This window comes from Lepisma saccharinum, chromosome 20 (assembly GCF_977018435.1).
Source record: "Lepisma saccharinum chromosome 20, izLepSacc3.1, whole genome shotgun sequence".
Classification (NCBI taxonomy): domain Eukaryota; kingdom Metazoa; phylum Arthropoda; class Insecta; order Zygentoma; family Lepismatidae; genus Lepisma; species Lepisma saccharinum.
Window position 1 is genome coordinate 59,602,015 of NC_139248.1, and position 26,039 is coordinate 59,628,053.

Here is a 26,039-nt window from a genome sequence, read left to right on the forward strand (position 1 = left end):
CTGTTCTCAGTTTACAGCAGTTGCAGAAAACTTTGCAGTGCGATTGGTACTACTGATTGGTCATTGCCAAGCTAATAGACTTGCATCCCGCTGACGTACTCGTGTAGGTGTAGTAGGCACCTTTCTTGAGCAAGACATTGCAAGGTACCCACTTTGTACGATGCTGGGTGGGTGCCGGATCCACTTGAACAGGTGGAAAAAATCCCGGTTCTTCCCCACCAGAGATCAAACCAAGGTATCTCGCATGGTAGTCAGATCCCCTAACGACTGAGCTACTGTGGCACATCTTATGCTTCCAAAGGGTCATTCATGTTAACGGGATGCATATCTAACACTGCCATACTGACATAAACTAAAAATAATGTTTTGCATGTCCAACTTCAGGTTGTTGTTTCAGCACCACATTTCCACCTGGTGGTGAAAATTTGAACTATTTTTTTTTCATTGGCATCCGCTTGTTCCATGGTCTCCATATCCTCTATACCAAGTTTCAAAGCAATCTGTTGCTTCGAACGGTCTCCAGAGGGCTTTGAGCAGGCAACTTTAATTATAACCCCCTCATACTACACTCAAAGCATGTTTAAATTCACTCCATGGACTTTTATGAACTGGTACTCATAGTTTTTGTATTTTACTATCCATTTTGAAAATATGTCAACCTGTATGAAGTTTCAGATTCACAACCACTTACACACACACATTTCATTTTTCAGATACAGCAAGGTGGGACAGCACCTCCAAAATATGCAGGCCCTGCAGATGTTGCTCGTCAGCTATACAGAGAAGGAGGAATCAGAAGCATATACAAAGGATTTTGTGCAACTCTTCTGAGAGGTATCATACACTAATTTGTTATAATTTAAATACAGCATATATTAGTGTCAGTCAATCTTCACTTTTGTTGTAATTTACTTTAGGTTGGCCACACTGCTTTCTGCATACACACGTCAATAGATTTGACCAGGGATAGAGAAATACAGGGTACCCGGTCACCAAATTTTCATCCAGGGCCTGGATTTTCCAATTCATTTTTAAGATGCTTTTTTTTTTTTAATATTTCAACTTTCTTATGAAATTTTCATTATCATGTATATCATTAAATCAGATTAATAAATATGCCGGTTATTTTTTTTTTCACTGTTGCTAGGTGAATTTTGACATTGCTGAAATATGGTAGAGTATATTAAAATGTATTGCATAGTTATTCATACTGTTACCAGTAGAGCATGTATTCTTTAGGAATTACACTCCTGCACAGGAATTAATTACTTTTAATCCAATCTTGTATTAATTGAAGGGCTCGGGTGTAAAACATGGTAAATGACATTTTGGTCATTTCTGAGTTCATTAAGAAATAAGGTCATTAGAAGCTATACTGTAGATAAATTGTTTTCATGTTGTGTTTACCAATTTCAGAAGACTTCACAGAGTCCAATGCAAATTGTATGACATGGCAATTTCACTCGAAAATTGAAGGATGGCACGTTTTACTTTGAAACTCAAACTTACCATGTTCTACACTCGAGCCCTTCAATTAATAAATCAGATTTCAAAATGTGTAGCTTTATCTTAGTTGTATTCATGGTTTACTTATCCCGTATTTGCAAAATACAGTAGTAATAATTATTGTGCTGATCCCTGAATTCTTTTTAGTTTTGTCTACCCCTGTATTTGACCTTTTTCACTTCTTTTCTTTCCTTGCTGTTGCAAGAAGTATTGAATCAAGTAATTATATGCATCAATTTAGCAGGATTTTTGCTTTAAATATTTGAGAATTACATAGAATATCACTTCACATGGTAAAAAAAAAGTAAACTGCTCCCCTGTGCTGTGCGTGTGGAGTTAGGGCACCACACTTTCTTGATCATGGCCGAAGGTGGGGCTGATGTGATCAGCACCACATCCCTGGCTGCCTTTACCCCCCAGAGTTTCCTCCAGGTACCCACTTTGTACGACGCTGGGTGGGTGCTGGAGCTGCTTGAACAGGTGGAAAAAATCAAGGTTCTTCCCCGCTGGGTATCAAACCCAGGTCTCTTGCATGGTAGTCACATGCCCTAACAACTGAGCTACCATGGCTCTTGTGCAATGTAAAATGAAACTTCGAATAATGCACAACTTCCAGGATAATTAGGCTCTTCGAAAGTGTCTAACAGCATTTTTGCACAGTCCGTGAAAGTCAAAATGCATTAAAAGTATCGCCAGTTATTGGTAAGTAAATTCCAACCCGATACTTTCCGATACTGATACCAATGGTATCAGCCGGTACCAATACATACCGGGTGGCCAGAATTAAAGTTACCCAACTCAGAGCCCTCTATAGCCTGTTTGAGGCATCATAGAACACTGAAATTTGGTGAATCCACTGTGCAGAGCATGGGAAAGAGGATGGCGTTAAAAAAAAAAAAAAGTTCAATTTTCCTTCACCAGGTTGAAATGTGGCACTGTACTTCCATGATGGGTTGTACAAATAACCACGTTAAGTGATTTAGCTGAGTTGTTAATTAGAAAGACATTTGTTAGTGGCTGGAAGTTGCAAGAAAATAATCTCTCGTTTATTGCAAGATTGCAAGGTAAAGGCAAATCCATAACCAATTGGAGCAGTTTACGTCATTATTACAACCCATCATGGAAGTACAGCACCATATTTCAACGTGGTGGCAGAAAATTGAACTATTTTTTTTTATCGCCATCCTCCCCACAGTCTGCATAGTGGATTCACCAAATTTCAGAGTTCTACGATGCCTCAAACAGGCTACAGAGGGCTCTGAGTTGGGTAACTTTAATTCTGGCCACCCGGTATGTATCGGCTCAACCCTATCATTTACATACACTACTGACAACAACATTGAGCATGACCATGCCATGAATGAATACTGATGAAATGTCAAGTCATCTGCACATTAACCCCTTATATTGTGATGAAAGTTTTTGGTGCATTTCGCCTCCTGGTACCTTCTGTGAACACAAAAAAGAAATCACTATTTGCTGTTTTTTGTGCAAATAGAGAGCTGCAGGGCTATACTTCTATGTTTAGCCTGCAACAACAATTAAAGAAAATGAATGATGAAGGTAAAATATGTGCTGAAACAACAACAAATGCACACCCAGAAAGCAGTATGGTAATCCTAAAGAAAATTACAGCAAAAGTGCTGATAATTATTGACTGCCCCTCGTACATAATAACACTGTACAGGACACTGCTGTTGTGTTGCAAAGCAGGAAGAGGTTTGAACTACCCCAAGTGCCTCCCATACAGCATAGTGGTAAGCTGCCACCTTGTAATCAAGGGTTTCTAGTGGCTCGGATTACCACATAGTAGTAGTCTAGTCTCTATTGGCCTATCTGTGTATGAAGTTAACTTAAAATTAACTTTGAACCACCCCAACACCAAGAAATGTTTCATGATGTACACAATGCTCTATCATAGTGGAACATTGAGATTAATATTTCTGCCGTTAAAGCCACTCAAAATCCTCGAAGAGATGAGAGATATTAATTAACCCGCGATTGGTCGCGCTCACTCGAGTCACGCCATTGGTCGCGGGTGAGCATGGTGCTCACATTTGCTGTTTCGGTATAGACAACCACTTTCAGTATTCTTTAATTGTATTTTTTGTATTTCTAGATCTTTTTATATTATTTTCTCATTAATACATTTATTAACTTTTTAAAAATCTAGTCATCTGTTTGTTATATTCTACATATTTATTACATTTTTGTTTCAACATGTTAATTCGTTTTCAGAATTTAGACACACACAAAGAAAAGATACATTGTTGAAAATAACTTTAATCCTGAAGCTAATCTGCTCTTACTAGACTTTACACTAGGCAGTTACTGCAGACTGCGACAGTGTGTTCACCACATATTGCCTCTGTACATTTGGTTCATCTAGCAGTTTTTTTTTGCTATTCTTCTTTTTGGGACAGAAAGCACATTTGACTCCCTTGTTGTTCTGGTTTGGTTGGTGTACCGGTTCAGGAAGCTGAAGAATCTGCCTTATCTTCATCTTCAGATCACTGTGTATGCCTGTGATGGCGAGTCTCGCATGCAAATGGTTCCTCGTTAGCTCAAGTGCCAAAGATTTCAAAAACTTGCTTCGTGACATCTTCTCATTTGAATTCAGTTTGTAGATGATCTGTCCGTTTATAGCACCTATGTCCAGGAGAGTAAAGAAGATTCTCAATGGCCACCGGCAGCAAATTCTAGCAACGGTGTATTGTGCCTTCAATTGGAACGTCTACACCACCTTTTGTGTTGTACATGGTGATGATCTCTGGTTTTCTCTTGTCACCCGTAGCTTCATCTATCTCATCCGAATCATGCATGCTGGAAATGAGGATGACGTTCCTGTTCTTTCTTGGGACATAGGACACAACCATACTATCTTCACCAAAAGCAATGAGACTACTGTTCACTGGACGATTCTTGGTTTACTACTTCAGGAGGCCGCTCAGTCTTATTCTTTCTGATCGTCCCAACGACTGTCAAATTATGAGTACAAACAAGTTTATTTACCAGAGGCACTGAAGAAAACCAATTGTCCATGGTCACATTTCGTCCTGAGTCCTTGATAGACTCAACTAGTCTATCCACGATACTTTCTGCACTTGTGTCTGTCCATCTGGCTGTTTACTAACAAACACTTCCATTTTTGAAGCATAATACATCCTTGCTTCTGCCATTGCAAAAATTTTGATTCCATATTTCACGGGTGTTTTAGGCATGTATTGCCGAAAACTACATTTTTCACAGAATGACTCTTAACATCTCATCAACAGTGGCATATTCCCCAACACTATAGTAGCTGGACCCTGTGGCCGAGTGGTTAGCACATGGCACTGCGACACCGAGGGTCCCAGGTTTGAATCCCGCTCGGGCTTGGTTGTTTGTGAATGTCCATTCATCAATTCCATCACTCATCCCCCATCTTCGCAAATTAGCCAAGAAGCACAAAACGCGAAGTAAAATAAACTAAATCAATCAATCAAATCAACACTATAGTAATCAACACATCATTGTACAAAGTCCTCTAACTTTTCTTATAGGTGCAAGCCTGTCCAGGGCTTTCCTAGCTTCTCTTGTCCTGGCATCATTGAAGTGAAGATCTCTTAGCACTAACAACACTCGCCTGTAGCCCAAAACAGTCCTGAAGAACGCTGGCACAGTTCCATCTGTGATCCACAAATCCTCAACACACTGGTGAGAAGACTTCATCATTCCAGCTAAATAGAGAAGACCTATCACAGCTCGAATCATCTGGATTTGTATCCAAAGCATGTCTCTCCCTGCTGTAGTTTTCTCTGAAAAATTTCAGTTTTGCATTAGTGTATTGCCTTATTTCTTCAATAAGTTGATCAAGAAAGAGAAGGTGGAAAACTTTGTGAATAGTTTTAGCATTTTTTGCAACACCACGGACTTCAGGTAGATGAAGAACTATATTCCTCCTTCTTCTACGCCGATGTTGTGATGGAGGATGAACGTTCCACAGCGAAACTTTGTCTTTTCCAGGATACTGCACCCTAAGATATTCTAAATCTTTATCCTCGTCTTCTTCGTCGTCTGCTGACACTTCAGAAGCACTATCATGGTCACTATTTTCTGCTTGGTGGACATCTGAGTCACCAGAGTTTTCCAAATCAGAAGGGAACTGTAAATCCACCTGGTCGTCTGTGTCTTCTTCCAGCCACTCGCTGATTAATTTATCTGTATTAGACATTTTAAGAGTATTCACAAGATAAAATCAACTAAAACCACTTAGACACTTCTCACACTGGCTATTAACATGACAGAAGAAAGATGATGAGACAAGAACTCACTAGAAATCACGCAGACCTATTGACGAAAGAGAGCAAAATGCTTAAAAAACTGTAACGTCATTGGTCGCGGTGGTCTCCTTCACACTGCCAATTACGTTATCCAATACAAATGTGATCACACCACTCGTAACTCTCTAAATGTCAGCTAGAGAGCACCACTGTTCAAAATTTCAAATATTGTTAAAATGCTGCTAAATTAAAATTAAAAGTGAGTGCCACGCTGACCCGCGACTGATCTCGGGATAAATATTCTTGTTTTTCCATTGTATCTTGATTGTCAGCATTTTGTCTTTGCATGTTTTTCTTCAAATACCTAGAAAGATATCACTTCCCTTAGTAACTGGGGCCAGTGGTTTCATATTTCCTTTCTTAAAAACAGATAATCTCATATGGTTAAAAATAATTGTTGCCACGTTACAATGATTGAGCACACCTGTATTTTTTATCTGAAGGAAATCGTGCTTGCATTTACTGTATTTGTAACACACGTGGGGTAAAGATTTTAAAAATATTTAACTTTTGTCTTTTTTTTTAACTTTATTAATTTTGGAGAGGCTAGTTTTCAGAGAATGACACCTGAAGCAAAGAACACAATAGGTCACATACAGAGTCAAGTTTTATTCAAGCAGTTTTACATAGTAGCATAAAAAACTTTTTTTAAATGCTAGTTATTTATGCTAATATCATTTTATATGTTTCACCATGTGAAAATTTTAACTGTAATCATAATCTTCAAGTATATGTTAACTAGCTTCATAAATATGTTTACCTTGAAATTTTCTGCCGAGGTAATGGGGAAGGAAATTAGGAGGGAATTTAATAGTTGAATTAAATAATAATTTAATAAATAATAAATGACAATAATAGTTGAATTAAGGTTCCTGTGTATCTGAATGGTTAGCACCGTCACCTTTGGTGTAAGTGGTCCTGGGTTCAATCTCAGGGAGAAGCTTCCATATTTCAGTGTTGACCCAGTATCATGGTTGAGGGGCTGCATGGAACCAACAGTACAGGGTACCGGGCTTGAAAGCCAGAAAACTGCAGTGATGGGAACTTGATGCACTTGTAATCAAGGGAGGGTGTAGGAGGTGATATTTTCTAGACATACTCAAACATTCCCTAAATGTGCCTTCATGGCATGGTGCTATGTGCACGGAGAACTTTACCTTACCTTACCCAAATGTCAACCTCTGTTCCACTTAGTACACTATGGGCTGCAGAGTAGCGAGGTTCTGTCATCTGGGCTCGCAGCCAGTATAATCTTCTATGGGACTTGTGCTGTCCATACATATCTGTGATTGGCCTTTCATTAATTTCATCATATCCCCATTTATCCCCATCGTTCCAACTAGCCAAAACTAGCAAACTGGCAGAAACACAAAGTAGAATACATGAGTCAATCCTTGCAATCGAGGGATTCCAGATCCCAGTGAAGGCACATTACATACTGGTTTGGATCCCACTTTATTTCCAATGGTGCAAGGCAGAGGCGTGCATGTAGCCGGTGTTACCGCAGGTAACAGCAAAATTTAAAGAATTAAAAATGTTAGTTTCAATAAAAATGACAACATTGTTACGTTAATGAACACCGTTGCCGTCGAGTAGATATTGCCTCGGACACTTTTTCTGCAGCCGACAGAAGCGAAGAGGGAGGCCGTTCCGCTACCCTGAAGAGGCAACAAGAGAGAAGAGGGTGCCAATGCAAGGAAAGAGCGGGGAAGGACTTTGGGTCATAGTGTGCTATGGGGTTATTCATATGCCTGTTAAGGGGCCCTGTTGTTGTTCGTACCTACCGGATCAGCCAGTGTTGTCACATTGGATTGGCAGAAAAGAACTAAATCCCGCCTAAAATAGGAATACCATTTCTCTGAAGCAAAAAGAGCTATACTGCAGAGCCAAGGCTGGATTGAACTACAACTCAGACCAGTTACGTAATAGACAAAAATATAGTTCCTTGGTGTGATTCGTGATTTGGACAAACCTTGCTCCAAAATACTAAGTTGACAACAGTAGTACGTACAGCTGGGCGCTTCCCTTCCACAAAGGAGAGGAGTTCTGTCATCTGCTCAGTGCTCACCACACAAACGTCAAACTGACCTGAGAAAAGTGTGGATCTTCTTCTTCCCCTTCGCAGCTCATTGCAAAGAAACGGAGACAGATGAAGAATTGACAAGGGTCTACACAACTATTCGCTGGATTTTCGTGGTAACTGTCTCATGAGTGGTAGTTCCTTCTAGGAGTATTTGTGGCTAAATCACTGTGCTGATTGCAAGACAAGAACGAAATGAACAAATATCTAGCCAGAAGACATGTTTTCTTTACCGGGGAGAGGGAAAGGGGGGGGGGGTGTTGATAACGTCTAGCAGGCATAATTGTCGTACTGATAACCAGTAACACTTTTGAAAAAGTCACGCCACGCCACTGGTGTAAGGGGTAACCTTTTGAGAGAGCACCCAAAGATCAACCTAACTTCCACATGGTACACCTCGGTAACTGCAGTATTGGACCTACAACAAGTTTAATCCTCTGTAGGGCTGTGTTTTTTCCTTATATGTGCTGAGTACCCCTTTACAGCCCGTCTTTAACATGGGTAAGGAGATTTTAGTCCTCAGAGACATGTATGATTTTAGTTATGGTAAAGGGCTTGGCCACGTGCAATGTGACAGGTGTAAATAGCCTAAGTGATGACTAGACCTTGGATTTTTAGGTTCTAAAAAATGTACTTTTAGGTTCCTAAAATAGGTTCTAAAAATCCTAAAATAGGTCCTAAAATATTAAATTAGACTAAAAATATCGTCAAGTAGGTTCCAAAAAAAACTTAAAATGGTTTAAAGATCCTGAAAAAATAACTAATTAGGCACTATTGTTAAAACAAAACTTCAATGGAACCGTGAGAAATTTTAATAGATATATGTAACGAACAAAAATATTAATTTTCTAACCAAATTATCATTTATATGCATCATTTTCAAAATTATCCACTAATTATTGTAATACTAATACTTGTACTGTTAGCAAAAGTTACTTATCGATATGATAAATGAATTATGTATAATTTCCTGCACAATAGGGTGTTTGAAAAAGAACTCCCTAGTTTTAAGTATAAATTTAATAGGGAAAGTAATGAAAACTTACATCAATGAGCACATATCATGAAAGAGGATTCCTTTAATTTTTGTTCAATGTTAGTACACCTCAACGTGGGAACTATTTGTTGCCCTGCACACGTCGAGATGATATTCCACTTCTCGCCACGTATTCACCAACATTTCAGGTGTAACTGTCCCAACCGCAGCGACGATTCTTTCCCGTAAATGATTGATGTCTCTGATCCTAGCACTGTACACAACATTTTTTATGTGGCCCCAAAAGAAAAAGTCCAGTGGGGTTAAGTCTGGGCTTCGTGGTGGCCAAGGTATTGGGCCAGCCCTGCCTATCCACCTTCCTGGAAAGCGAGTGTTAAGAACCGCATGCACCTGTTTACTGTAATGAGGTGGGGCGCCATCTTGTTGGAAAAACACAAGCCCCTTTTCTGCCTCAATATCGTCCATTTGGGGAAAGACGTACTCTGTCAACATGTCATGGTAAACGTGCCCGTTTATTGTTTTTTCTACAAAAATGAAAGAACCAACCACACGATCTTCCATCAAACCGCACCAGACATTAAGTTTGGGAGAGTCACGTTGATGCTGAATAACTTCATGTGGATGCTCTGCCCCCAAATTCTACAATTATGACGATTAACTGTTCCACTGACATGAAATGTAGCCTCGTCAGAAAAGAGAATGTTTGGTAAAAAATTGTCATCATCATCAATTCTGTGTAGAAAGTCAACAGCAAACTCATACCTTTGGATTTTATCAGTAGGTTTCACTTCATGTAACAGTTGCAATTTGTAGGCGCGCAACTTTAGTCTTTTACGAACAACATTATACACTGTACCTTTAGGCACTCCTAATTGTAGACTACGTCTGGCCAATGACTTCTTCGGGCTCCGAACACACGAAACACGGATCTGTTCAACAACATCTTCGGAAGTTCTCGGTCTACCTGGTGATTTACCTTTTAAAACACTACCGGTTTCCTTGAAAGACTTTAGCCAATGACGGATAGTTTTTGCTGTAGGTGGTTCACCACCATACTGACGTCTAAAATTACGTTGCACTGTTATAACTGACTCAGTTTTCACAAACCAAATAACACACTGTGCTTTCTGTTGCGGAGTACACATTGTTGCTGAGTTGCTCTGCACTACACGAACGCCGGAACTGAACTGAGGGAATAAAGGGAAAAACACAGCACTGGTGCCGTCTCAAGGTCAAGCAGACCTACCAACTGCAAGGGTGCCAAACTTGGAGAGTTGATGAATCAAACACCACAAACTAGAATACTGTATGTCACTTTGTACAGATTCTAGGACACATTAAAACTAGGGAGTTCTTTTTTCAAACACGCTGTACATAACAATATTTTTCACATTATCCTCAGACAAGACCCAGCCTTTTATCTGTGAGGATCATCTTATATGCTGAAAATGATCTTTATAAACAGATGCTTAGTCAATGGTGCAAATTTGAATGCGAGAAAGCACCAAAAGTAACCAGATCAGGAGTTTGCACTTTGGACTGCGCCAGAAATGTTGTTAGAGCTTCAAAAAATATTATGGACTTGGGTGGAGGGAAATCGACAGAGAGTATTTTTCAAACAAGTTGGTTATTGAATATTTTCATTACCAAACAACAAATACCTCTTGTGTGGTGTAAAAATAATGTAAAACCTTAAAAAAAAAAACCTAAAAAAAAGGTTTGGTTTAGGCACAAAAACCTAAAATAGGTTCTAACAGGCAAAATAAGTTATTTTAGGCACTATAAAACTTCATCAGTTGTTGCGTTTTTTAATGAAACACTGATGTAACTTTTTATTTCCCATTTACCTGCAAAGGAAAAAATAGGTTAAAAACCTAAAATCTGAGGTCTAGTGATTATGCACCCACAATTTTAATGTCAACCAATCAAATAGTATTTCCTGTCCTGGTTAACCCATCTGAGCATAAAGTGGATTTATTACACACTTTTAATGCACTCAACATGTGCCATCCAGTGAAAAGCCACTTGGCAGGTCTGGGCCTAGGCTGATGTTTAGTTTTTAAACAGAATCATTGTCACTAATATTAGCTTGCAAAATAATATAATACAGTTATTTTAAGCAATTTTTATTTTTCCTATGACATTCCGTTCTGGTTTCCCAGTACTTTTTCAAACTTACACCAAGATAAACATATGCACAACACACATTTTGCATGACTAGTCTCTCTACATTCCTAAGGAATGTATAGTTTGTGTTCTTGCTACTTCCTAGGAAAACTGGCTTTTTCACCTTACTGTACTTCCCAGGTATCACAACTTGTAGTTTCTTTCCCTCCTCTTCCAGATGTCGTGGGCCTTCACTTTTTCCTTTAACTGGTCTGACAAGTTAAAATCTTCCAATTTTGTGCTGAAAATTTAAGGTGGCCCTTGAAACCTAACCAATTTACTTTCCACATGTTTTTTTTACTAACTCCACCCATTTTGTTCCAATTTCCCCTTCATTTTTGTTAATTTTCTCTATCTTGCATATGCAGATGGGCTTCGTTTCTCACACTTTTCTCTCTCTTTCGTTTTCCCTACTCTCATTCATTTGTACTTTCTTAATCCTGTGCCGATATCTCAACATGTGCTCACTCAATGTTGTTCTTGGACCTACAAAAGTGGTTATGCTAACCTTTAAGAAGAACATATTTGTTGCTTAACTATTCAAATTAAACTGAATATGCAGTGCAATGCCAGACATGACACCAGGCTTTGATGAGGAATGACTTGTGTTGGATATAAAAAAGTTATTTATTCATTTCCAGATGTGCCAGCAAGTGGAATGTACTTCATGTTCTATGAACTTGTACAAAAGCTTCTCATTCCTCCAGGGCATGACAAATCAGAGGTTGGGATACTTAGGACAATTCTGGCTGGTGGCTCAGCAGGCATGGCAAACTGGGCTATTGCCATGCCGGCTGATGTTCTAAAAAGTCGACTTCAAACAGGTATGTCTATTTTTCATGAGTGATGAGAAAAGAATTTCATGCAAGCATTTTTTCAATTTTTTTTTGTACTTTCCATTTAGATTTTTAAATAATCTGGGCATACAAAAATAGAAACACTGCTTCGTTATTTGTCACATTTGTTAAGGTCAAATAACTGGAATACTTTCTTTTGGCCCTGGACTGGCTACCAGGCTAGAAATGATGGTTGCCAGGCTGGTTGTAACGACCAGACCATGTTCTAATTACAACTTGCTTTTCTATTTGAAGCTGTGGAAACAACCAATCAGAGTGAATGTTTGGTCATGAAAAGATAATCTGCGAGAATAGCAGGGAAAACTGGTTTTTGCCTCTGTTTTTTTAAGTGCTGGTTGTGCAATTCTTTGTTGCTTGATGAAAGAAAAAAGTAGCAGAAATGAAGTACATTTGTAAAAAAAAAAAAAAAAAAAAGTGAAGTGCTCCCCTGTGCTTAGCACTACGCCATGAAGGCATATAGGGGGTGTGGCACGACCTTGATCCAGTCATGAGTGGGGGTGATGTGATCAGCACCACGCCCCTGACCACCTTTACCCCCCCCCCCAGGTTTCCCACAGGTACCCATGTTATTCAACGCTGGGTGGGTGGCGGGGCCGCTTCCATTAGAAAAGTTCCCAGATTTGAACCGACCGGGGATCGAACCCGGGACCTTTAGCATGGTAGTCAGACACGTTACTGACTGAGCCACCGCAGCCACCTGAAGTACATTTGTGTTCATTAATATTTAGGAATTACTCCATAGCAATGAGATTTTTACACACCAGATATTATTGCCCATACTGAAAATCTTTGTTATTAGCAATGTATTAAATGTTTAACTTATTTAGTTTAATAACAATGAGTGGTGCATTCTGAAAATTTGACCAGATTTACTGCAACAATTATTATTATTGTATATATTAATTATTAGGGTGGATCAAATGAAAACGGAACAGGCACCACAGAATGAAATCACAAAGGTTTATTTCAAATGTAATCTCCAGAGTTACACAAGCACTTGTCCCACTGTTTCACAAAGCAGTGAATACGCTGCTCGTAGAACTCCTTTGGCTGAGATCGGAACCAGTTGCAACCATTGTCCATGAGGTCATTGTCCGAGTGGAAGCGCAGACCCTTCAATGCGTTTTTCATTGGACCAAAGATATGGAAGTCGCATGGCGATAGATCTGGGATATACAGTGAGTGTTCCAAAACTGTCCACCCAAACGTCACCAACGTGTTCTTTGTAACAGCTGACGTATATGGCCGTGCATTGTCATGCAGCAAAACCACTCCAGAGGACAACAGGCCCTCTTTGGTCTTGATTGTTGCTCAGACGATACTGCTGCCAGACCACCTACGCATATCACATGCTCACGTGCGACTATCTAGGGTGAGTTCATTATGCAGTAGGGGTTTCCTTCCTTACCTCCCGCTCTACCTCTACACAGGGTTGTCACCACACACATACATAAATATAACCCAATACATCCACTGTTCCGTTTTCATTTGATCCACCCTCATATATATAAAAAAAAACAGCTATGCAGACATGTAAGTAAAACAAAACAGAAGTTCAACAACCTCAAATTTTCTGGCAATTTCTACATATGTAAAGAAAGTTGGTTTATCGGCAGTAAACCAGATTACATGGGAGAATACGTCACTGATAATCTTATTTGTTAATGAATGAATACTGCAAGGCTTATGTATGAATATACCTGGGCTAATTAAAAGCAAGTTGAGTACACCTTCTTCTTTGGAGCCAAATGTTAGCCCATACTTCTCTTTTTCTTAAACTTCAATTTTTGCAATTGTAAGGAAAATAGCAGCAGTGGCTATACTACTACAACATTCTTCTTCAAATTTGTTAAAAATGTTAAAAACCACACAAACAGCACGATAAAAACACTTTAGGAGTTCTTCCAAGCTTTCGATTCCATCTTGGAATAATCATCAGAGCTGGTCGAGGGGCGACGGAAGGGACACAGTTGAAGTTCCACAGGAGCCATCGGACTAGCCCTGATGGTGATTCCAAGATGGAATTGAATGCTCAGAAGAACTCCTAAAGTGTGTTTTATCGTGCTGTTTGTGTGCTGCTTTTTAGTGTTTTTAACCAATATGTTGCCGGCACATGACGTAAGAAGTTTTTTACTGTCATTTTCTTCCTCAAGTCAGCCATCTGTTTTGTTTTGTTTTTTCTGCACAATGCCTTGTGGGGACAAAAAGTCTGCCAACAACTACGGTAACAAGAATTGTGCGAGGTGAAAACTAGCATGTGAGAAAGTACCACACCACTAGTCCAAGTCCAAGCAACAAATCTAGCCTCATGTGATTCAAGCTTTTTTCAGTATTTTTCTCTTTTACTAGTTGGTCCCTATTACGAGGCGTATTCGTAAAGTAAGTACCGTTTGCAAATATTGCCGCTGTAGCGCTGCAGTCACGACCGTGTGAGTTCTCGCTGACGTCCTTCATCCGTTAGTAAGCCACAGGCAGTCGTGGGAGCAGGTCATGCTTTTCCTTCGTAGGTTTATGAAGGTTTGAAATGTTCAAGAAAATCAATCGGCCCGCCATCTGTGAAGTGTGGTCTATGATTCATTTTCTCAATGCAAGAAACGTGAAACCGGTAGACATCTACCGTCAACTGTGTGAGGTCTTTATTTTTGATGTTTAAAGAAAGTCGTGAGACAGTTCACGATGAGCCAAGGAGCGGTCGGCCATCTGTTGTGATCGAGAATTTGGTGCGTGCGGTCGACATGGAAATCCGTGAAAACAGACGCTTCACAATATCGTCGCTTTCCATAGAATTTCCACAAATTTCAAGAAAACACTCCTCTACAAAATTGTGACAGATCGCCTGGAATATCGAAAATTGTGGTCAGCGTTTCGACGAGGATGATGACGTCGAAGCAGGAGTGCATGAATGGCTTTCATCACAGGTGGGAACATTCTATGACGATGGGATACAAAAACCAGTGCCACGCTATGACAAATGCTTGAAAAATGGTGGAAACTACGTAGAAAAGTAGTTTAAGGTCTGTAGAATGCAATGCAAATAAGAAAAGGTACAAAACTATTTTACTTTATTTCTTACACCCTTTCGGTACTTACTTTCCGAATACGCCTCATATGTCATCTTTCTTGTACATTCGGCACTTTTTTGTTGGAGGAGGGGCTGTAAAAGACACTGGTTCGGGTGTTCTACCAATGCACTGTGAAATTATCAAGGATATTGCTTAGTGTTGTAACTTAGTTTATTTTATTTCTTACTCTTGAATATGTATTTATTATTTACTACGTATGTGTGTTTTTCCTTGCACCCATATACAGTTGAACCCTGATTTTAAATTTCTGAAATCTACACTACACCTGTGTAATGTGTCATATTCTCATACAACAAAATGTAAGAAAATTTTTCCTGTATTTTATGTTGTTCTTACTTTAAGTTTTTAACCTGATCCCTGTGAAAAGGATATATTGAAGGTTCCATTGTATTCTTTCATTCTGCATAATGAAAGTCATATCAAATTACAGTGTGTGCACAAATTATTGGTCAATTTTGTAAGACTATATATTCACCAATACTGAACAGAAATACATAATACTACTATAAACGTTTGAAAGATGAATAATTGCAGTTTCGCACAGACCTTAAATGCATTCAACAATGGCCGGTGTTAATTTAGATCCTCCTGGACATCATATGCCAAATCAGATGCACCCCATATTGTTGGTAAATAAATTCTGTCCCTACCCACTTGCAAGTTGTTGTATTTACCAGTTTTCCAACATATCCAGATACACCTTTCCCAATGAGTTATTCTTGCAACGACTCTAGTCAACATATTCTCCACATGGCCATCCCGGTCTCCGGACCTTGCAGTGATTTCTTCCTGTGTGGTTTCATCAAGCACAATATTTGTTTTCCTCCACTTCCACAGACACTGCCAGAATTCCAAAGGTGCATTGACACTGACTGCCATCAGAAACATCACACAAGACATGCTTGAGAAGGTTTTGCCAAAAATTGAAGTGCCACCTGGACATTTGTCTGGCACACGTTGGGTGAACATCGAATGCACTTAAGGTCTGTGCAATTATTCCTCTTTCAAATGATGGTAATATCATGTATTTCTGTTCAGTATTGGTGAGAACATGGTCTTAAAAAATTGGTCAATAAATTGTGCACACCCTGTATTTTGATACAACTTTAATTATGCAGTATTCAAAAATTATGGAACCTTCAATATATGCTTTTCACAGGAATCAGGTTTAGAAACTGAAAGTAAGGTTCAATCAATTTCAAGCCTCCAAATTTTCTGGGTTCGAATAACTTTCACATCATGAGTTTTTGTTTGTTCTCCTCTATTTTGTGCTGCCATCGATGGTAGAGTGCCAATCTCTATGCTGGAGTGTTTAGCACAGCGTGCTTCAACACCAGGAATACCAGGTTTGAATCCCAGCCTGTGAGTGTCCTTTCATCTATTTCAAACTATCATCACACCCTCATCTTTACAATTAGCCAAAAGTAGTAGAAAAGCCAAGCAATAAACCAAATCAAAAAATCAGTATTTGGTAGAGTAGTTAGCATGGCATTCTATGACATCAGGGGTCCCAAGTTAAAATTCCAGTCTGGAATGAATAAGTTGAAAAAATGTTGGTGTGTCGGCACATGTGGCCATCATGCACCCTTTAAAATATATTTGGTCTAGGAATTAATTTGTGCACCTGGACAAGAGATGGTGTAATGAGCGTATCGTCCCACAGTTCCGTGTAACCACACATGCGTTGAAAACTCCTGTCAGCGTGCATCGTTCGTAGTATAGGGCAGTTGATTGACGCGTCAACAACAGCATTTTGTAGCCAACTGAACATGGTGCAGTTCGTGCCAGATAAAGTGTTTTTGCGGGGTGTTCTGCTTCATTACTTTTAACATGCAGAAAAGTGCTACCGAAAGTCATCGTATTTTGGTGGAAGTGTATGGTAACCATGCGCTAGCTGAGCGAACGTGTCAGAAGTGGTTTGCACGGTTTAGAAGTGGTGATTTCGGCCTGGAAGACCAAGAGCGACCTGGACAGCCAAAAAAATTTGAAGACGAAGAATTAAGAGCATTGCTCGATCAGGATTCGTGTCAAATGCAGGAAGAACTTGCAGAAGCATTAGGCGTTGATCAAACAACAGTTTCCAAACGCCTCAAAGCCATGGGAATGATTCAAAATATGTCACATTGGGTTCCACATGAATTGAAAGACAGAGACGTTGAAAGACGAAAAACCGTTTGCGAATTGCTGCTTCAAAGACAGAAAAGAAAGAGGTTTTTGCATCGCATTGTTACTGGCGATGAGAAGTGGATCCATTACGAGAACCCGAAATGAAAAAAGGCTGGGGTGAAGCCAGGTGAACCAGGTCCATCACAACCGAAACGAGATATTCACTGTGCAAAGGTTATGCTGTGCATATGGTGGGATATGAAAGGTGTGGTGTACTATGAGCTGCTGCAACCGGGTGAAACTATTAATGGAGAACGTTATCGACGACAATTAATGCGTTTGAAGCAAGCTCTGGCCAGGAAACGACCAGAATGGGAGAACAGACATGATAAACTTATTTTTCAACATGATAACGCTTGCCCACATGTCGCAAAACCGGTCAAAACCTATTTAGAAAATGTCGGATGGGAAGTTTTACCCCACCCACCGTATTCACCAGACGTTGCTCCTTCGGACTACTACTTGTTTGATTACATGAATAACGATTTGATTGGACAGCGGTTCACTTCTTCAGAAGATATCGAAAAATGGGTCTCTGACTGGATCGCTTCAAAGGATGAGGACTTTTTTCGCCACGGAATCTGTAACTTGCCTGACAGATGGGCGAAAGTGGTGGCTCGCGATGGACAATATTTTTCTTAAGGTATTTATGTATTTTGTGTTTGAACTACAGCTTCAATGTGTGCGTAACAACCGCACGAATTAATTCCTAGACCAAATAGGTCAAAAGTCCTCTTATCTAAAACCTTTGATTTAAAGTTAAAAAAGGGGTGTAATGAGACCCTTGAGAAAGGTTAAAAGTTTTTGATTTAATATTAAAAGAAAGGGGTGTAATGAGGCACTTGATAAAGGTTAAAAGTGCAAGGCTGTAAAGGGACTTGCACATGACCAACACAACACATTAAAAAGGTAAGGATAATAAAAACTTTCTCAGAATCAGTGTAAAAGAGCAACTCCTCTAAAAAAACTAAAAACATTTGTTAAAATTCTGTTGTTATCACCATAGGCATCGCCAGAAATTTTAATACGGGAGCTTGGGCCATGGATAAAACTCAAATAGTAGAAATAATAACAATAATGATTATGCTTACGTTTATTATTATAAAATAGTAGCCATTATCAACTAATAGAACAAATTATTATTATTATTGTTATATCATTGGAGAGATTTTTCTACTCGATCTGCCAAATGATAGAATATCCAGCACAACTGTTCTTGTTTTATTTTTTTACATTTTGCACACTTAATGTACCGAAATGTATAGTTACTCTATTTCTATATTAAATGGCATCCCCGATGGCAGAGTGGAAACGTCGTCGTCTTGTAATCGAGGGATCCCGGGTTCATTACCCGGTGGAGGCACATGGTGGTTCGGATCCCACTTTAAACTGTAGGTCCAGTCCCGATTAGCCTTTCTGTGCATAAAGTGGACTTAAAACAACAAATTAATCAATCAATTAAAACAATCAATCTTTATTAACTTTTACATACTTTTTTTTTCTTCAAAAGTTAGTAGGACATTTTAGCGATAGTGTTTTTGTGCCCTTTTACATACAAGTCTATTTTTTGTAATTTTGAAAACTGTGAAACTATTTGTTCGCATTATTAATTCACTATTACTTTAAATGGCAGAAGATGAAAAATACACTCATTCCTGTATTTCCCTTTCATTTTTTTTTCGATTTAACATATTTTTTACTTCCTTGTTCTGTTCGAATAAAATAATTAACTGAACCATATTTATGTTATTAGACCCCCCCCCCCTCCTTCCAACGTCCATGGTTATCACATAATATGGATGATAAACAGTTGTGAAGATTAAAAGTTTGTCTGAAGAAACATTCAATAAAAATATGCCGAACTCTTAAAATAACATTACAGAGACAGGACAATAGGAAGATCCAGCCCTTATGCAAGTGGCCATGGGTGAGACAGCTGTGTCCAATATGAAGCCAAGTTAAAATTACTTCTTCTCGATGGGAGGGATGGAACAGGAATGCCATGCACCAATGGTGCACTTCATGCCATGAAGCTTTTTCCCCATTACCTAATCCCACTCTTCCTACCATGTGTTACGAAGGAATTAATGAAACACATTCTGCAGATCTCTGGCTGGCAGAGAGTGGACAAGACATTGGTGTTCTTTGTGAGTGTTCCTTCATCATATCATCATTTATCTTCATTGTTGCTATGAGCCAAAAGTGGCAGGTGAAATAACCTAATTCAATTAATCATCCATTTTGTGATTTTGTGGAATCATATTCATCTTCGTCATTGCAATTAACCTAAACAGGTAGAAAATAGCATCAAATAACAAAAATTATAATTAAAAACTGCAGTGTAAAATATTTGGTTTTCTTTGTACAGCACCAGAGGGGACATACCCAAGAGGCGTTCGTGATGTATTCCCTGCTCTGATGAAGGAAGAGGGCGTTATGGCATTGTACAGAGGATTGGCTCCAGTCATGCTTCGAGCATTCCCAGCCAATGCAGCATGTTTCCTAGGCTTTGAACTTTGTCTGGCATTCTTAAATTGGTTAGCACCTGGATTATGAGTGCCACATGTGTTCAGTGTTTGTATGCTTGTGCATGTGTTTGCAGGTTGGTGTTTATAGCAGAAAAATACAGCCATAAAGTTTTGTGATACAAATTTATCAGATGTAGTTTATTTAAACAAGTGTTATTTCCTTGCATTGCATGTTTTTATTCTTGAGAGACATAGCTTACCTACTCACCACAAACATTTCACAGTGCTAGCGTGTGTAGGTCATGAGTTAAGACATGAAATGTGAGAGTGTGTTTCATATCTGTGAAAAGATGTCATGTCCCCTAACCAGTGGCGCAGGAACGGGGGGGTACAGGGGTACATTGTACCCCCGCAAATTTTTGAAGGGGGGTACTGTACCCCCCTAAATGCGTAAATCGAGTTGTACCCCCTGTACCCCCCTTTGGTAATTTGACAGCAGACGGAAGGTGCTACTGTTAAAATTATCTATTATCAATTCGCCCAATAAAAAAATGTATTATTGTTTATAAATTTTAAGCATTATAGTCCTTACCACAGAAATTCAAAACATTTAATTGTAAACTTATTATAGGTACTACATTGTGCTTGCTACTATGTAGTTAGTTCATTGACCTAAGTTCTTGGAAACCTGTTTAAGGAGATGAAAATTGTTTAAAATGTGTGTGGAACGATGGAATTAAATTGACTCTCAGACAATTACGCTGCAGACGATTGCTGCTTTGCGTAAGGGGGGGGGGGGGTACACAGTTCTAAAGCAGTGGTCGCGTCGATTCGAAGATAAGATACAAATCTTCATCAGAAGAGTATATGACTGACCCCATTTTCTTTTGAATATTTATAATGGTATTTTCCGAAACGGAATACTTACACGAACGAAACAAGACACGACAGACCAACTTGGGGGGAGGGGTACAATGCACTCCTGTACCTCACCCATATTTTTCATAAATTTGTAAGAGGGTGTTGGGAAAACTATACTTAAACCTATATATTAAGATATATATTTTTTAAAAATAAAAAATAGTGTGCCGATTAGCCTATCTGAGAATGAGGTGAATTTGGAATAAGTTTTCATAACTTCAGAGTGAAAACCGAAAGTAAATTAGCACAAACAAGAACGAGAAGGACCTCACCACACAGGAGACGAGATGAGGCTGTGACAATTCTCGACTCATCGCATCGCGATATCATTCCTAGGTGAAATGAAATCTTTCCTAGACATTTAAATAGGGTGCAGTTTGCGATTTTATCAGAGGGGGACTATTTTTTGCCTATGTATTAGGTATACTTATAATTGGACATTAATTGCTTAAAATCTTATTGTGATATCCAATGCAACACAAACACAATGCCATTTTATGTTAAACTCTAAAGTCAAATTGTAAGAAAATTACATTAGTCAGATGAATGCACGAGATAAATGAGACTCACTGCAGGTTCTATTGGTAGATTTTGGATTGGATTGACAAGGTCTCTGGGAGTAAGATGGGAATATTTGATTGATTGATTTGGTATATTTTACTTCGCATTTCTGCCACTTTTGGCTAATCGCGAAGATGAGGATGAGTGATGATGATATGATGAAATTGATGGACACTCAAAAATAACACCCATTGGCAGGCCAGGATTCGAACCTGGGACCTCAGGCGTCATAGCGCGCTATGCTAAACCCTCCGCCACAGAGTCCGGAGAGGTGGGAATGTGTTTTGGATTTTCTTTGTAGACGCGAAAATCTTTAACTGTGACGCGCATATGCTTCTGCTTACATTAAAGTTTACCATTTCACATAAACGAGAAATTGACATGTCATCCTAAAACACACGCATGTATCTGCATTTAATACCACTACATACGAAAATAAATCTTGGCCGGCTCTTCACATTGTCCACCAAAAATTGTAAAGAAAGAATAAACTTTTGAGTGCATGGATTTTCTTGCTACTTATGAGAGCTGAAGGATTTCGGTTTTGTAAATGTACCGAATGATATTACTTTCAGTACTCGAAGAGCGTCATTAGGTACAGCTAATAATTAATAAATGATTTGTCAAATTTTTCACAAATATTTCAAAGTTAGACTTCTTACGAGTTGATTGGGAACCATCTGAACTCATTTTTTTTCTTTTTTAATACAACACCCTATAGATGTCTGAGAAAATACGAAACACATGGCTTGTAAAAGGTATTGGATGTGGTACACATCTGCCATAAATTGTTTAAAGATATTTTTATGCGTAGCTATAGGACTTTTAAAATTAGAATGAACGGAACTGAAGTGGAACTCTACATAATGTAGTTTCTATATCCAGTGGGTGGGAGATGATTATTCCTGGTTGGGGTGGCTCAAGATCCCCCTCACTCCTGATTTTCAGTTCCGTGAAATCCAAATAAGCCCAGAATGAGGCCCAGAGCTTAGCCTTATATGTTTCAGAATTGTTATCTGATTTTAAAATCTGTTTTTTTTTAAAACTTAAATTCTAACAAAAACAATGAAAAATATTTATGCATATTTTGCATTAAATAACAGGACATTCGTGTGTGCTGTTCTAAAAGAGAATATTTCACGTGGCTTCATATTATACCTAGGTATGAAGGAAGTTTTTGTGGGGGTCCAGGGGGTCCGGACCCCTTCCCCCCGAAAGACTTACCAAGTAGTAAAAGTAATTTATCAAAATATAATTGTTTAGCATTTGTTATACTCAATTTCCATCAATGCCAATACCATGCTTGAACAGCGTAACAATTAAAAGTTAGGGTGCGGCAGAAATATCTCCCGGATTTCATTTGTGAATAACAAAGCAACGATAGATGTTATGCAAAACTTTATTGCACAGTTGGAAAGAACAAGGTTTACCATTTTGTTGCACATTTGCAAAGAACAAAATGTTCCAATTATTTTTTGTCAAAATTGCCACAAGTCACCATTTTGTGTGACATAGTTGACTTTGTTTTAAAATGATATTGTCCAAATGCCGATCTGCACAGTGTACGCATTTCTCAAGTCTCGCCCTGAAGTTCTGCATTACCCTCCTACTCATGTCTGGTCGGTATTGCCGCTCTTTCCTGTCTGATACCATCTTTCGGATAATTTGCCGTCCTCGGCCTTCCTTGGTGAACTTTAGCCTTCAGGTACTCCCACAGAAAGAAGTCGCAGGGTGCGAGCTCGGGGGAACGAGTTGGCCATGGAAGGTGACTTCGAAGTGAGATCAGCCGCCCTGGAAACATTTCACGTAGCACGTTCATCGATACGCGTGCTGTGGCACCATTCTGTTGGAACCACACAGCCAAATTGCCATGTTCGTTCGATTGCGGCTGCAGGAAGTTGTGTAACATCCATACATAACGGTCAAAGGTTACATTAACTGCGTGCCGTCTTCCTCAAAAAAGTAGGGGCGTTCATGGAGTTGTCTCGGTACATATGGGAAACAAAATGGTAATCCTTGTTCTTTCTAACTGTGAAATAAAATTTTGCATAACATCTATCGTTGCTTTGTTATTCACGAATAAAATCCGGGAGTTATTTCTGCTGCACCCTGTATACTCGATGGTTTTCTCCGCTGAACTTATTGGAAGGCAAGGAATTTGGCTCATACGGCTTTGAAGGATTCCAAAGATTTATGCACACTACTAATGATAATATCCATAAAATATTAATCAGGAACTTTACTTTTCGTTAATTGGATCTAACTCTTTTTTTTGTTATTCAATAAATATTCAATTCTTTTTCTATCTGACATTAAATTCCTTGCCAGGGCAGTTGTTTTTGTGCAAATCTTGGCGATCTTAACTACACGTACGCTAGATAATGAATACTTGCTGTTATATTTCTATTCTTTTACTATCTTTTACCTATTCATGTAATAATAACAATACAATATTAATTAATGTACATATTTAATTAATTAATATATTAATATAATTAAATATAATTATCCTAATTATTATCATTGCGACACTTGATTGGACATTATATATATATATATATATATATATATATATATATATATATATATATATATATATATATATATATATATATATATATATATATATATATATATATATGTGGGGGGGGAGGCTGAATTTTGTACCCCCCCAAATGAAAAACGTTCCTGCGCCACTGCCCCTAACATTAAGTTTTGTTTTAAATTCGGAAAAAAGTGCATGTGAAATATTTGAAATGATTCGAACTGTATATGATACTGAAGCTATGAGTTGCAAGAATGTTTTCAAGTGGTATGCAACATCAACATTTGATGGTGGCAAGGAGACCATTGAACATAATCCACAGCCGGGAACAGTAAGATCAATTGGAAATGAAGACAACATGTGGAATGTTGCTAAAATTTTTCAAACCAGCTGATGCGTCTCTTGGCAGACTAATTGAGGAACTCACTGACATCCCCCAAACCACTGTCCATCGCAGTTTAACAGAAGAATTAGAATAGCAGAAAGTGTGTGCAATATTGTCCCTCACTTGTTGTCAGACGACCAAAAAGACACCAGAGTGGAGCGAATTCTTAGCCAAAATTGCTTGACCATCTACCCTATTCTCCTGATTTGGCTCCTGCAGACTTTTGGCAGTTTTCAAAATTGAAGTTTACCATCAAAGGAGAACGTCATGGTTTAATTGAGAATATCCAAGAGCTTGTGACACAGCTTCTGAAGAGGATTCCTGAGGAGGACTTCCAGGACTTCTTCAACCAGTTTTCCAATTGTTTCCAGGGATGTATTGATTCCAAAAGAGACTACTTTGAATAAACAATAACAAAATCACAACATAAATAATGCTTACACTGTAATTCATATCAGTCACCTTTTTACTGGGACACACTGCGTATAACTGGAAAAATCTTATCATTTTAATGGGCTAAAATGACATTGTAATATAGTAAAAGATACTCACGTTGTAAAGTTGTAATCTTGTATTTTGCTACATTCACTTCGGTTCTGCAGGAATACACTATGAAACAGGAGCACTTACATGCTGGAAACTGTAGTGTTATATTATTTTCTTGTAGTTTACGGTTATTACAAGCATAAGAAAAAAGTTTTTCGTTGTGCCGGAATCATCTCCAGCATTTTCCTTCATTCCATAGAATGTCCAATTGTTAATCAGCTAGGTCTGGATATCATACTCTACATCAGATATGTAGGTGATGTGCTAATTATTGCTAAAAATGAGAACACCATCATGGACGTATTTAAATTGTTAAGTGAATCACATCGTCGCATAAAATTCACTTGCGAACCCATGAATAACAATGTAATTTCTTTCCTTGATCTGAAAATTAAGACCACTGACACAACAATTCAAACATCAGTCCATAGGAAAAAAATAACAGGGGAAAAATACATCCATGCCAATTCAGAACATTCTCTTATAACAATGGATAATATATATTTTTTTTTTCTGGGAGCACAAAGACTATGTTCTAATAATAAGGATATCAAAAAAGAAGAAGAAAGGCTTTTTAATATAGCAACAGAAAATGGCTTTCACACCAACAGAATAAACTAAATCAAAAAAACAAGTCGCAAGAAAACTAAAGGAAAAGAGAAATACAGACAAAGATGAAAAATCTGTTGAAAAGAAATTTGTGTCCATTTCATTCCACAAGGGATTCTCACATAAAATTGCAAAAATTTTTAGAAAATTTAATTTCAAAATTGTTTTTAGATCACCAAGAAGTTTGTAATGTACATTTAATGAATTCAAAATGAGAAAAACTTGTTATAACTGTATCTTTAGTCAAAATATAAATAAATGTCTGATGAAGGGAGCGTGTGTTCTCCTGAAACGTCACAATGAAAAACTGTTTTCTTATGCTTGTAATAACCGTAAACTACAAGAAAATAATTCTACAATGCAAGCAATGCGTACATACAAGAAAAACTGTAGTGTTATATGTACAGGGTGGCTCAATAAGTCACTTAACACCCTCAGTACAAGGCCACTGCGGCATGGAATTTGAAATTGGCGATGACCAATCATTGCCTGGCCAAGGAGGAACCACATTGACGCCACCCACACGGTCGGTGGCCATCTTGATGTCCGCCATCTTGAATTCTTCAGAATTTTAAATGGGAAGGTGGTCGTGCGACATATCAAAATGGGCTAGAATTTCACGAGAAATGCAATGGTGAAGGTTTTTTCGATGTATCTTTAACCAGTAAAAAGTTATGACTGAATTCTTGTACCAATTAGCTCCTTTTCGAGGTGTTAGAAAAATGCCTTAAAATTTGTTTAGTGCATCGGTAATGCATCGAGATCAAAGTGATGTCTAGGGAGAGACGTTCGCATGCCATTGCACAAGATTTTAATCGGATACATCC

At 38.5% G+C, this 26,039-nt stretch overlaps 1 protein-coding gene across 2 annotated transcripts in view; it reads left to right on the forward strand.

Annotated features, from left to right (window-relative positions):
* The window catches only part of LOC146003647 (mitochondrial carnitine/acylcarnitine carrier protein-like), a 56,088-nt gene extending 36,162 nt beyond the window's left edge, over positions 1-19,926 (forward strand). Inside the window, exons 4-6 of one of the 2 annotated variants that reach the window (XM_083141996.1) lie at positions 714-834; positions 11,713-11,895; positions 19,546-19,926. In XM_083141996.1, coding sequence (XP_082998122.1) covers positions 714-834; positions 11,713-11,895; positions 19,546-19,733 — 492 coding nt within the window. In that variant the 3' untranslated portion in view covers positions 19,734-19,926. The remainder of the gene's footprint in view (positions 1-713; positions 835-11,712; positions 11,896-19,545) is intronic. The other variant, XM_083141994.1, reaches the window with a different exon arrangement.
* Positions 19,927-26,039: the final 6,113 nt, after the last annotated feature.